The following is a 14365-nucleotide window of genomic DNA, read 5'->3' as shown; positions in this document are numbered from 1 at the left end:
TGGAAAGATGGTTTACTTCTGACTCCCTAGAGTTGTCCTTTGGGATCTCAACACAAATAATGGGCAGCATTTAGTATGGTTTCCACCATTTCTGAACCTTGCACTCCCCTTTTGGTCTCCCTAGCTATGCAACGATATGAGAAATAACAATCAGTTTCTTAGCTGCCTCATCTGGATTGGCAAAAACCCCAAGGCAAAAACATCCCTGAGTGCTGGGTTTGTATCTTTAGGTTTTCATCTTGTCTTGGCGCTGGGCCTTGTCATTCTTTATTATATTAGCTCCTTAATGTCTTCAAATTGATGATTTTTAATATTTGGTTTAGCTCCTCTAGTAGGTCTCAGTGGGAGAAAGGGTTGATAGATGTTACACACTTCTGCTAGTCAATTATTTCAGGAGTGTTTGGGTCAACAAGTGCATATAATGTCATTATGATAATATCTATATCTCTTGGCTTGGATTTTTCTCTATGGTGGCCTCATTCCTAAGTACGTTATCTCCTTAAGGTAGCAAAAATGGCTGCTGGCTGCTCTGACCTATGTCATTCTCATAGCTGTTATTTCCCGTGAAGAGTGTACCTTTCCCAGTGCTTGAAAACACGCTGAGAAAGATTCCAAATGCCCCACTTTAAGCCATATTCCCATCCACGAATAAATTACAGTGGCTAGGAGTACCAGGTACTCCTCTAATCAGCCTGGGTGTCACCTGTTCAGGGCACCACTTTGATAGTTGTGTAAGAGTGTTTTCTTAAAAGGATAACCAGAGTTCCAGTAACAAATAGGAAAAGGAATATTAGGCAAGATAGGAGATTGCTCTGTAACAGCTTTTATAGATTTGGAGTATCCTGAAAAATTTCATTGTACGGTTGAAGTCAGCAAAGCTGTACAGAAATAAAATTTTACAAACAATTACAGCTGACTGTTAACTTGTAAAAATGATTTTTCTCAGTTTCTATATCTCTAAGATTGACAAACTATGACAAAATGGCTTGTAGAGTCACTGCTAATAAAAGAACAAGGAGACTTTTGTGTTTCTTTTTTCCCTTAAGAAGTTGAGACCTAGATCAATAGTTAACCTAAAATAATTCTTCTAAGCATAAGAATAATTTAATATGGTATCTCTAAGGTAGAGTTGCTATATCAGTTACTGCTGTGTAACAAATTACTTTAAAACATGGTAATTAAAAACAACCATTTGAACAAGTAAGTCTGAGTCAGCTAGGCAGTATGTGTCAGTAGTAATTGTATTTGAGAATAGGAGCTCAGGCAAGTGTAAATTAAATACATCAATCTGTTCAGTATCCAGATGACTCTAGTTATACTTGTTTCACAGGATATGTCTGATGGGATTTTGGAAGCATTGTTCATACATAGAATTACCAGTTACAGGATAACATAGTACCAGTTACAGGTGTTAAACAGTGATTCATTTGTATCTTTATTCTTTTGGTTATAAATGACAATGTTCTTTCATATTCATTATTGGCATTCTAACTTCCTTAGTTTGAGATTTGATTTTATTTTTTCTTCAAGTTTATTTTTACATTGTGATTTTAGAAAACAGATTTACTGAAGTATAGTTTATATAAAATAAATTACACATTGTAGAGTGTATATAGTTTGAACAGATTTGACCTTTGTATACACACACCCATAATGTCACCACAGTCAAGATAATGAACATGCCCTTTATCCTCAAAAGTTTCTTTGTGCTCCTTTGAAGTCCTTTTCTTATTTATTAATTGACCTTTTATGCAGCATGTAATCTTTCTGTTTACATGTTTTACTCAGCATAAGTTTTTTTAATTCACCCATGTTGCATGTATCATCAGTTCAGTCCTTATTCCATTGTAAAGATAAAATAAAAAGATTAACATATTAGACATTTTTTCCCTCAGCTTTTGGCTATTAAGGATGAGCATTTGTGTGTTAAGTCTTTGTATTAATATATGCTTCCATTTCTCTAGGTAAATACATGTAGTAGATGTGTGTTTAACATTTTAAGAAATCATGACATTTTTTCCAAAGTGTTTTTATTATTTTTCTTCCTATATGAGTTTATGAGAGTTTTATATGTGTCTCAACACACTTGGTGTGGTTTATCATATTAATTTTAGCCATTCTTATAGTTGTGATAGCTCTTTGGGGCTAATTTGTACCTCCCTAATGATAAATGGTAGTAAGTGTATTTTAAAGTACTTACTAGTCATTCATGTATTTTTGGTGAAGTGCTCCTTCAAATCTGCCCACTTAGTAATTGGGTTGTATTGTTGTAATGAGCTTTTAAATCAGCTTTTTTTTTTTAGATTTTATTTATTTATCTTTAGAGGGGAAGGAGAGAGGGAGAGAACATCAATGTATGGTTGTCTTTCGTGCGTCCCCTGCTGGGAACTGGCCTGCAGGGAACCAGCCTTCAACCCAGGCATGTGCCCTGACTGGGAATCGAAGCGCGATTATGTGGTTCGCAGGCCCACGCTCAATCCACTGAGCTACACCAGCCAGGGCATAAATGAGCTTTTAAAAGTAGATTTGTTGAGATGTAATTGACATGTAGTTCGTTACACATATTTAAAGTGCACAGTATGATAAGTATTAAGTTATGTATACACACAGGAAGCTATCACCACAAACCACTCCCAAAATATTTACCACCCCCAAAAGTCTTCTTGTGCCACTTTTTAATTTTTTCTTCCTGAGACACATTCTCATTTTGGTTCTTTATTTCAAACCACATTTAATGTAGGGTTACAGTAGTCATTGCTGCTTGAATTAAGTTTTCTACTTTGTCTGAAGGAAATAGGCATTATTTCTGGCTTCTTGTGAGGCTAGGGCAGTAATTCCTCTCATCTTTTTTGGTGGCTCTTTTTTTGGCTACCAAAAAAGTAGTTTTTTTCATACAGGCTTGTTCTAACCATGCAACTGGATACTGAAGAATATTCTTGCTCTCTGTTATTGTCTTTTCTCCAGTTCTCTTTCCTGTAATTTTTAGCTGTCTTGGCTTCTTTGGACTTCCATCTCAGTCTTAAGGAAACCACAGACTGCCTGAGTATCCTTTCCCCAGATGAGGGTTGGTACTTTCTCTATTAGAAAGTAAGTTGGGATTTTGGAGGGCTGGCCTCATTTGTTTCCCTTATTTTAGGGTTCACCATCAATGGTATACCTCTCTAATATCTGAAAACTGTCATTTCATACACATGTCTTGTTTCTGAGGCTTTTCAGGTAGGGCGCAAAGTCAATGCCTATTACTCAATTTTGACCCTTGTATTTATTTTTTTCCTCGATAATTATTTTTAAACCTGTGGTAAAACACATAACATTAAATTCACCACCTTATTTTTAAGTATACAGTATAGTGATAATAAGTATGTTTGCATTGTTGTGCAACAGGTCTTTACAACTTTTTATGTTGCAAAACTGAAACTTTATAACTGTTAAACACTAATTTTGTTTTCTCCTACCTCCAATTCTTGGCAGCCATTTTTCTAGTTTATTTTTCCTCTAATTTCAACTAAAGTACTTTAGATACTTTATGTCATTGGATTCATACAGTGTTTGTTCTTTTGTGATTGGTTATTTTACTTCATATAATGTCCCCAAGGTTTATATATTTTTTTTAATCCTCACCAAGGATATGTGTATTGATTTTAGAAAGAGAAGAAGGGGGAGAGAGAGACAGGTAGGAAGAGAGAAACATCAATTGGTTGCCTTCTGTATGTGCCCAAACCCCGACCAGAGATTGGACCCACAACCTAGGTATGTGCACTGACCAGTAATTGAACCTTTTAGTATGAAGGATGACGTTCCAACCAACTGAGCCCTGGCATGGGTAGATTTCCTTCTTTTCAAAGGCTGCATAATATTCCATTGAATATATATATATATATACATACCACATTTTCTGCATTCTAAATTTACCTGTCAATGGACATTGAAGTTGCTTCCACCTCTTGGCTATTGTAAATAATGCTGCAGTGAGCTCAGGTGTGTAAATATCTCTGAGATCCTACTTTGAATTCTTTCGGATGTATGTGTATTGAGAACTAGGATTGCTGGATCATATGGTGATTCTATTTTTAATTTTGGGGGGAACTGCCATACTGATTTTAATGATGGCTGCAAAGTTTAAGTTCCCACCAACAATGCAGAAAAGTTCCAGGCTCTGGACCCTCGTAAACACTTCTGATTTTCTGTTTTTTGGATTGTGGCCATCCTATTGGATGTGAAATGATATCATTGTGATTTTTGATTTGCACTTCTGTCATGATTCAGAAGGTTGAAGATCTTTTCATGTATTTGTTGAATATTTGTATACCTCTTTTGGATATTTGTCTGGTTGAATACTTTACCTGTTTTTTGAGGGTTTTTTGTTTCTTTAATGTTGGTTTTAGATGTTTCTTAAATATTTTGGGTATTAACCCCTTATCATATATATATTTATATATATTTTATTGATTATGCCATTACAGTTGTTCTATTCCTCCCCTTCATTCCCCTCCACCCTGCAAACCCCTCCCCCACCATTCCTCCCCTTTAGTTTATAACCACGTGTCTCAAGTTCTTTAAATTCTATATTTCCCCTACTATTCTTGCCCTCCCCCCTGTCTATTTTCTACCTACCATCTATGCTACTTATTTTCTGTACCTTCTCCCCCCTTCTCCTCCTCCCACTCCTCTGTTGCTAACCTTCCATGTGATCTCCATTTTTATGGTTCTGCTCCTGATCTAGCTGTCCTCTTAGTTTGTTTTTGTTTTAGGTGTGGTTCTTCATAACTGTGAGTTTGCTGTCCTTTCAGTGTTCATCTTTTTTATCTTCTTTTTCTTAGATAAGTCCCTTTAACATTTCATATAATAAGAGCTTAGTGATGATGAACTCCTTCAATTTGATCTTATCTGAGAAGCACTTTATCTGTCCTTCCATTCTAAATGAAAGCTTTGCTGGATGGAGCAATCTGGGTTGTAGGTCTTTGGATTTCATGACTTGGGATACTTCTTTCCAGGCCCTTCTTGCCTATAAGGTCTCTTTTGAGAAATCAGCTGACAGTCTGATGGGAAGTCCTTTGTAGGTGACTGTCCCCTTATCTCTCGCTGCTTCTAGAATTCTCTCCTTCATTTGAATCTTGGCTAATGTAATTATGATGTGCCTTTGTGTTTTCCTTCTTGGGTTCAACTTCTTTGGGACTCTCTGAGCTTCCTGGATTTCCTGGAAGTCTATTTCCTTTGCCAGATTGGGGAAGTTCTCCTTTATAATTTGTTCAAATAAGTTTTCCACTCGTGGCTGTTCCTCTCCCCCTTCTGGTACCCCTATAATTTGGATGTTGGAGTGTTTAAAGATGTCCTGGAGGTTCCTAAGACTCTCCTCATTTTTTTTGAATTCTTGCTTCTTGACTCTTTTCTGTTTGGCCATTATTTGCTTTCTTCTGGTCCACTCCATTGATTTGAGTCCCAGTTTCCTTTCCATTACTATTGGTTTCCTGTGCAATTCCCTTCATTTCAATTAGTTTAGCCTTCATTTGTTCCTCTAATTTGTGGCTAAAATCAACCAGTTCTGTGAGCATCCTGATGACCAGTGTTTTAAACTGTGCATCTGAAAGTTTGGCTATTTCTTGGTTGCTTAAGAGTTACTGGCTCTGGGGCTTTGAGTTCTTGAGCCATGTTATGAGGAGCAGAGCCTTAGGTGTTCACCAGGGCAGGTCCATGCAGGTCGCTGGTTTGTGACGCTGTATGTGGGGGCGGTGTCAAAGAAGAGCAATGGCGGTCCCCTGCTGCTGCTTCCTGCCACTGAGGTTTGTGGAGGGGTCTGTCTCACTGCTCACTCCTTCGCTGGTTTATCTGTGCACGAATGTGTGACCTGGGTCAGCCTGCCACCTTGCACCCTCACTGGGTCCGCCTGTTGCTACCCCACACCTGGGATCCACCTAAGGCTGCCCGGGTTGAGGAATCTTTCCTGCCCGACTCTGCTCCGCTGCTGGCTCCACCCTCTTACAGGTCTGGCTGAAATATTTGTTGTTGTCGGACTTCCGTATAGTTCAATATTATGTGTTGTGGCTGCGTTTTTTGTTACTAAAACTTCGTTGTCTTTAAACTTGGTTGTGCAAGAAGGCACAGTATTTCCACCTACGGCTCCATCTTGGTGGAAGTCTCCCCTTATCATATATTGTAAAAATTATCTTCCCTTGCTATAGATTGCCTTTTTCCTCTCTGTTGGTTGTTTCCTTTGATGTGCAGATTTTGATAGGCATTACATGGTATTTTAGATCACTTTGGGTAGTATGGACATTTTAGCAATGTTGAAATGAATGTGAGAAGTCTCTCTACCTGTTTGTACCTTCTTTGATTTATTTTAGTAATGTTTTATAGCTTTTTTTGTGTACAAGTCTTTTGCCTCCTTGGTTAAGTTTATTTCTAATTTTTTTGATGCTTCTTTTTAAAAAGATTTTATTTATTTATATTTAGAGGGGAAGGGAAGAAGAGAAGGAGAGAAATATCAATGTATGGTTGCCTCTTGTGTATCCCCTGCTGGGAACTGGCCTGCAACCCAAGCATGTGCCCTGACTGGGAGTCAAACCGTGATCCTTTGGTTTGCAGGCCCGTGCTCAATCCACTGAGCTACCCCAGCCAGGGCATTTTTGATGCTTTTTAAAATGAGATTGTTTTCATAATTTTTTCAGGTTGATCATTATTAGTGTATAGAAACAGCTGCTTTTCATAATGCTGATTTTGTATCCTGCAATTTTGCTGAAATCATTTACTAATTTTAACAGGTTTTTTTAAGATTCTGTGGCATTGCAACTCAACATCAGGAAGACAAACAGTCAAATTTAAAAATGGGCAAAAAATCTGAATAGACACTTTTCCAAAGAGGACATACAAATAGCCAAAAGAAATAAGAAAAAATGCTCAACATCACTAATCATCAGAGAGATGCATATTAAAACCATAATGAAATATCACCTCACATTTGCCAGAACAGCTACCATCAATAAATCATTAAATAATAATTGCTGGTAAGGATGTGGAAAAAGGGAAACCCTTTTGCACTGTTGGTGGAAATGCAGATAGGTGTAGCCACTTTGGAAAGCGACATGATGTTACTTCAAAAAACTACAAATGAAACTGCCTTCTTTGACCCAGCACTCCCATTTATGGGAATATATCCTAAGAATCCCTGAAACACCAACCAAAAAGATTATATGCACCCCTATATTCATAGCAGTGTTACTTATAATATCCAAGATCTGGAAACAGCCCAGGTGCCCATCAGATGTGTGGAAGAAAAATCTGGTACTTTACACAATGGAATACTACACAGTTGTTAAAAAGAAGGAACGCTTAACTTTGTGACAGCATGAATGGACCTAGAGATAGTCATGCTAAGCTAAATAAACCAGTCAGAGAAAGACAAGATACCATATGATCTCACTCATATGTGGAATGTAACGAAGAAAATAAACTGGTGAACAAAATAGGGCTAGAAGCATGGATACATGGAACAAATGGAGTGACAGATTTCAGAGGGGGGAGTGGTAGGGGGACTTGAAGAGATTAGCCAAAGAATATATATGCATCACCCATGGACACAGGCATTGATATGGTGAAGGCTGGGGTGATGGGCAGTAATGGTGCTGGGTGGAAGGGGTAAAGGAGGGGAATGGGGGACATCTGTAATAGTATCAACAATAAAAAAGAATCTGTAGCATTTTCTACCTAAAAGATCATGTTGTCTGCAAGCATAATTCTATTTCTCCTTTTCCAGTTTGGATGCCTTTTATTTCTTTTTCTTGTTTATTTGCTCTGGCTAGTACTTCCAGTACTGGGTTGAGTAGAAGTGGTATGTATAATAGTGTGCATTGTAACCTTTTTGATCTTAGAGAAAAATTTTTTAGCCTTTCACAATTATGATATTACCTGTGGGTATTTCCCATATAGCTTTGATTATGTTGAAGTAGTTTGCTTCTATTCTTAGTTCATTGAGTGTATATATCAGGGGTTTTTTAGCATCAATTTAGATTATTGTGATTTCTTTCCTTTATTCTGTTAATGTGGTATACTACATTGATTGATTTTTATTCGTTGAGCCATCCTTGTATTCCAGGAATAAATCCAACTTGATGTTGTGTATGATTCTTTTTTTTTAATGGTTTTATTTATTTATTATCAAAGTGAGGGAAAGGGAGGGAGAAAGAGAGGGAAAGAAACATTGTCTCCAACTGGGGATCTGGTCTGCATCCCAGGCAAGTGCCCGGACAGGGAATGGAACCCACGACCCTTTGGTTCACAGGGCCAGTGGTCAACCACTGAGCCAATCCAGCTAGGGCTAATTCTTTTATTATGCTGTTGAACCTGGTTTGCTGAGGATTTTTGCTCAGTATTCATCAATCATGTTGGATTAGGGCCCACCCTTAGGATCTCATTTAACCTGTTATTTCCTTAAAGGCCCTGTCTCCAAATACACAATCACATTGGGTGTTAGGGCTCAAAGTGAATTTTAGGAACACAGTTCAGTCCAGAACACCTTTTATATAGTGCTTCTAATTTATTTCCTAGAGAACCTACCATCTGAATATATTAGTTTCCTGTGGCTGTTCTAACAGATTACCACAAACTAGTAGTTGGCTTAAAACAGCAACAACAGAAATTTACTGTCTCATAGTTGTGGAATCCAGAAGTTTGAAATAATTACCACTGGATGGAAATTAAGTTTCCAGAAGGGTTGTTCTGTCTCTGGAAGCTCTGGAGGCGATTTACCTCGCCTCTTTTCAGTTCTGCTGACTGAGGGCATTTCTGGCTGTGGCTGCAATCCTTAAGGCCAGTGTTATCAACTCTCCGTGCTCCATCTTCACATTCCCTGTATGTAGTCAAATTTCCTGTATCCCTCTCTATAAAGATACATGTGATTGTACTTAGGGCCCCTCCAGATATTCCAAGATCTTTAATCCCTTCAGAAAAGACCTTTTCTTTTTTTTTTTTTTTTTTTTTAAGGGGAGTGGAGGATATAACATTCACAGATTCTTAGGATTAAGATTTGGATATTTTTTGTGGGGCCATTTTTCAGCTTCTCACTTTTATTACTCTCACTTTGATTTATAGTTTAGTTCATAATAGATCCCACTACCCACTTCTGGATGGGTAAAAGTTGGCAGTGAATGGCAGAGAGGAAATATTCTAATTTCTTCTAGATACTGCACAGAAAACTCTAGGTCTGTGGTTCTCAATATGTGGTCCTGGAAGTAGTGACATCAATATGACTTTGGTAACTTAGTAGCAAATTATCAGGCTCCACTCTTTCACTTACTAATCAGGAACTCTCAGTGTGGGGCCTAGCAGTATGTGTGTAACAAGCCTGGGTGATTCTGAGAATCACTTTGCTAAATTGTGGACATTATTAGTATTAAAACCATATTTGCCTTCCTGTCCAAATTTTTTCTGCTTAAGGCTAATACTTTATCAGTCTAGGATTTATAGCTCCACAAACTTTATTTTCTGTAGGGGTGCAAACATGATGATCAGTGAAATTTATGCACCCAATGAAAGGTTGTACTCAGTTGATTTTTACCGGTTGTAATTTTACTTAGATAAAGTTATTTTGTGAAGTAACATGACTGTATTCAGAAGTGATGAGAATTTTTTTTCTCTGGTCTTCGAAAATGTGAATTAAACTCTTTAGCTTGAATTTGTACTTTTTAACAATATGTATTCCTGTGAGCATTTTGGGATACAACACAAAATTTCCATAGTCTTTTGTGCGGCTTGCATTGTTATATCTTTATGATGTGCACATCCAGCGAGAGTGCCAAAATGAGATAAATGAATTCTTGGCCACACCGTAGTTCAGAATATACACAGATGGGGTTGATATAGTGCTATCACTAGTTGCTATAGCATTTGAGAAACACAAGTTTATGCAGCTGAAGAAATTGAAGGATCTGTCAGGGTGACTAAGCTAAATATTGAAAAATGACTAAAAAGGTGCTAGTAAAGTTGAAGGGAGACAGAAGGTACCTTGTGAAAAGGCATGAAAGCTGAGAGCATGGGGGCTGTTCTGGGAGTTGAAGTTTGGTATAGTAGAAACACGGAGTAAATGTGATAGTAAAGATTAGGGATAGACAAAAGTGAGAACATTGGTGATTTTATTGAAGGACTTGAAGTATAGATGTGGCATCTTGGATTGGCTAAAAAGTTTTTTCTGTACAGTGGCTCTAATAGCACATCGTCTTTAACTTCATTCAAAATAATTTGGTTAGATTGCATTCTGACAGCTGTCATGTCAGTGTGCATTGCAAAAAAGCTTACCAAAATTGGACTTTTGTATAGCCATTTTAATATTGAAGATGGAAGAAAATATTCGATATTTTTTCATATTGTGGTTTATTATTTTTTTAATTTATTTTTTATTGAATATGCTGTTACAGTTGTTCTGTTTTCCCCCCTTCATTCCCCTCCACCCTACCCCCCATCCCCACCATTACCCCCCTTTAGTTTATGACCATGTGTCTCAAGTTCTTTAGATTCTATATTTCTCATACTATTCTTGGCCCCCGATCTATTTTCTATCTACTGTCTATGCTACTTATTTTCTGTACCTTCTCCCCCCATCTCCTCCTCCCACTCCCCTGTTGCTAACCCTCCAGGTGATCTTTATTTCTATGTTTCCACTCCTGATCTAGCTGTCCTTTTAGTTTGCTTTTGTTTTAGGTGTGGTTCTTAATAACTGTGAGTTTGTTGTCCTTTCACTGTTCATGTTTTTTTAACTTCTTTTTCTTAGATAAGTCCCTTTAACATTTCATATAATAAGGGCTTGGTGATGATGAAGTCCTTCAATTTGATCTTATCTGAGAAGCACTTTATCTGTCCTTCCATTCTAAATGAAAGTTTTGCTGGATAGAGCAATCTTGGTTGTAGGTCTTTGGATTTCATGACTTGGAATACCTCTTTCCAGCCCCTTCTTGCCTGTAAGATCTCTTTTGAGAAATCCGCTGACAGTCTGATGGGGACTCCTTTGTAGGTGACTGTCCCCTTAGCTCTTGCTGCTTCTAGAATTCTCTCCTTCATTTTAATCTTGGCCAATATAATTATGATGTGCCTTGGTGTGTTCCTTCTTGGGTTCAACTTCTTTGGGACTCTCTGAGCTTCCTGGATTTCCTGGAAGTCTATTTCCTTTGCCAGATTGGGGAAATTCTCCTTTATTATTTGTTCAAATAAGTTTTCCACTGGTGGCTGTTCCTTTCCCCCTTCTGGTACCCCTATAATTCGGATGTTGGAGCGTTTAAAGATGTCCTGGAGGTTCCTAAGACTCTCCTCATTTTTTTGAATTCTTGCTTCTTGACTCTTTTCTGTTTGGCCATTATTTGCTTTCTTCTGGTCCACTCCATTGATTTGAGTCCCAGTTTCCTTTTCATCGCTATTGGTTTCCTGTGCAATTCCATTCATTTCAATTAGTTTCACCTTCATATGTTTGTCTAACTTGTGGCTATAATCAACCAGTTCTGTGAGGATCCTGATCACCAGTGTTTTAAACTGTGCGTCTGAGAGTTTTGCTATTTCTTCATCACTTAGATTTATAGGCTCTGGGGCTTTGAGATCTTCTTGAGCCATTTTTGGTCTGTTTGCGCCCGTTAAGTATGAGGAGCGGAACCTTGGACTCCCAGGTCGCTGGGTTGTGATACTGTATGTGGAGGCAGGGTCAGAGCGGGGAAGTGGCGGCCCCCTCTGCTGTTTCTCGCAGCTGGGTGAAGAGCAGAACCTTAGGTTGTTCACGGGGGCAGGGCCACTTAGGTAGCTGGATTATGACGCTGCCTGTGGAGGCGGGGTTAGAGCAGGGAAATGGCGGCGCCCTCAGCTGCTGCTGCTTGCCGCTGGGGCTGCTGGCTCTCGTCCAATGGCCCACTCCCTCGCTTGTCTATCCACACACGAATGCGGGACCACAGTCAACCCGCAGCCCTGCTCCCTCACTGTTTCCCCGCGATTGCTTGCTGAGTTGCCCACCAGGTCCAACCCTGCGCCTGGATTCCGCGTGCCTGAGTCCGTCTGACCGAGTTTTCCGTCTGACTGAGTTTTCCTGCTCTGCCAGCTGCTGGTTTCGCCCCTCTTACCAGTCAGGCTGAAGAATTTGTTGTTAACAGACTTCCGAAAAGTTCAATTTTCTGTGTTCTGGCTGTGTTTTCTGTTGCTAATATGAAGTTGTCTCTAAACTTGGTTGTGTGAGGAAGCACGGCGTCTCCACCTATGCCTCCATCTTGGCGGAAGTCTGTGCTTTATTATTTCAAGAAAGGTAAAAATATTCCTGAAATGCAAAAAAAAAAAAAAAAAAAACTTGTGTAGTGTAGGAAAAGGTGCTGGGACTGCTCAAATGTGTCAAAAGTGGTTTGTGAAGTTTCTGCTGGAGATTTCTTGCTGAGTGATACTCCAACGGTTGGGTAGACCAGTTCAAGTTGATAGTGATCAAATTGAGACATTAACTGAGAACAATCAGCATTCTACCACATGGGAGATAGATAGCCAACATACTCAACTGATATCCAAATCAGTAATGTTATTGGTGAAAATGAAAAATGTGTTTTCTATTTTATGGGAAAAACTAAACAAGTTTTTTTACAACCTGATAGTTTTGGGGAGGGATGAATTGAGATGATAGTGTAGAAATGGCAGTTACAGTAATCTAGGTATGAATAGCACCCAGTAGGTATGCTGGTGCCATCTTTAGAGAGTAAGAATTCAGAATAGTAACAAGCCTATTACAGGTAAGGGAAGGACATACTGCCTTTTCAGAATTTATAAAATGTGATACAATTAGAAGTAAGGAGATTTTTTGACAAGTACATTTTCAGCGGAGTGTTGGGGTAGATTACATACCCTAGATCGAGTATTAAATTGAGGAAGTATGTGAGTGTCAATATATGCTGTTCTGTGTAATGATGATTCCTGGCATTCAGTAAAGTACTTAATCAGTGTTAGCTGTTATTATGGCTACTATTAGTATATACTTTTATACCATCTCATTCTGTATTTTTCTTCAACTTTTTGGCCTTTTTTGGCATATTTTTGACATAAAAATAATAGTATTAGGTAAACATTGATTTAGATAGAAGTATGTTTTATAAATAAATCCTGATTTTAATTATAGCTATTGCCACACTACTAAAGTTAATGAAAACACATTTCGTGAAATTTCCCTAAAGAGAACTAGAAAGCTAATTTCTCATTTGAATAAATTATTCTTTCTGAAAATAAAAAGGTACTTAGCAAGTTTCTTGAAGGTTAAAATAATCATGTTTTAGTTGAACAGTTTTTCAGACATGTCTTAATCAAGAAAAAATAGATTTGCAGTTTTTCACTTAAAAGCATTGTGTGTCATAGATGTACTTATTCGTAGATGCAGCAAAAAACTAAAACTAATGGTTTTGCCTGTATTTCAGGTTTGATTTAATCTCAAATGTGATTGTTCTGGCAGCAAGATGTTAATACGACAAAATCTAGGTAAGTAGAAGACTACTTTTTAAACTATTACATATCAAAGTAGGAGCAATACAAAATATTTGTTTTAAAAATCTGCCTTTGAGTCCAAAATCAGTGAATTTTTAAATAAGATTTTGAAATACAAAGAGTCAACTTTTTCCCCCCCTGGCTGGCTTGGCTCAGTGGATTGAGCACGGTCCTGCGAACCAAAGGATTGTGGTTCGATTCCCAGTCAGGGCACATGCATGGGTTGCAGACCCGTTCCGAGCAGGGGATGCATGAGAGGTGAACCATACATTTATATTTCTTTCCTTCTCTCCTTCCCTTCCCCTCTAAAAATAAATAAATAAAATCTTTAAAAAAAGAATCAATTTTTTGATGCGTTTCATCCAGTGGATATGGTGGGAGAAAAGTACAACTATCAAATTGTGGAACTAAATTCTTTTCCTTTTTTTTTTTTTATGTTGAGCTTTATAATTCAAGTGTGTGGTTTCCATTAATTGTAAAACATTAAAAAACCAAATACATGCCCTGGCCAGTGAGGCTTAGTGGATTGATTGTTGGCCTGTGAACCAAAGGATCACCATTTCAGTTCCTGGTCAGGGTGTATACCTGGGTTGCAGGCCAGGTACACAGTAGGGGGCACATGAGAGGCAACCGCACATTGATGTTTCTCTCCATCTTTCCTCCTCCCTTCCCCTCTTTCTAAAAATAAATAAATAAATAAATAAAATCTTAAAAAATAGATCTGACTGGTGTGGCTCAGTGGATTGAGCATGGGCATGGGAAACCGGGGGTCACTGGTTTGATTCCCAGTCAGAGCACATGCCTGGGTTGTGGCTGGGTCCCAAGTGGGGGCGTGTGTGAGAGGCAACCACACATTGATATTTCTCTACCTCTCTTTTTTTTACCATCC

At 38.3% G+C, this 14365-nt stretch overlaps 1 protein-coding gene across 15 annotated transcripts in view; it reads left to right on the top strand.

Moving 5' to 3' along the window:
• ZNF644 (zinc finger protein 644) overlaps positions 1–14365 on the top strand; it is a 105404-nt gene that overhangs the window by 20803 nt on the left and 70236 nt on the right. For 13 of the 15 annotated variants that reach the window (XM_053655417.1, XM_053655411.1, XM_053655412.1 and 10 more), the window contains one exon: positions 13410–13470. The exons of the other annotated variants lie outside the window; for them this stretch is intronic. Coding sequence is in view for 6 of the 13 variants with exons in the window: in XM_053655426.1 (XP_053511401.1) it covers positions 13449–13470 (22 nt within the window). In the remaining 7 variants the exon portion in view is untranslated. Of the gene's footprint in view, positions 1–13409; positions 13471–14365 lie in introns of those variants that run through there. 15 annotated transcript variants of the gene reach the window in all.

The sequence above is a fragment of the Artibeus jamaicensis genome, unplaced genomic scaffold (assembly GCF_021234435.1).
Source record: "Artibeus jamaicensis isolate MK-2021 breed Jamaican fruit bat unplaced genomic scaffold, CSHL_Jam_final scaffold_1019, whole genome shotgun sequence".
Classification (NCBI taxonomy): domain Eukaryota; kingdom Metazoa; phylum Chordata; class Mammalia; order Chiroptera; family Phyllostomidae; genus Artibeus; species Artibeus jamaicensis.
Note: the sequence above shows the minus strand (reverse complement) of the source record. Positions and strands in the feature narration are given on the sequence as shown.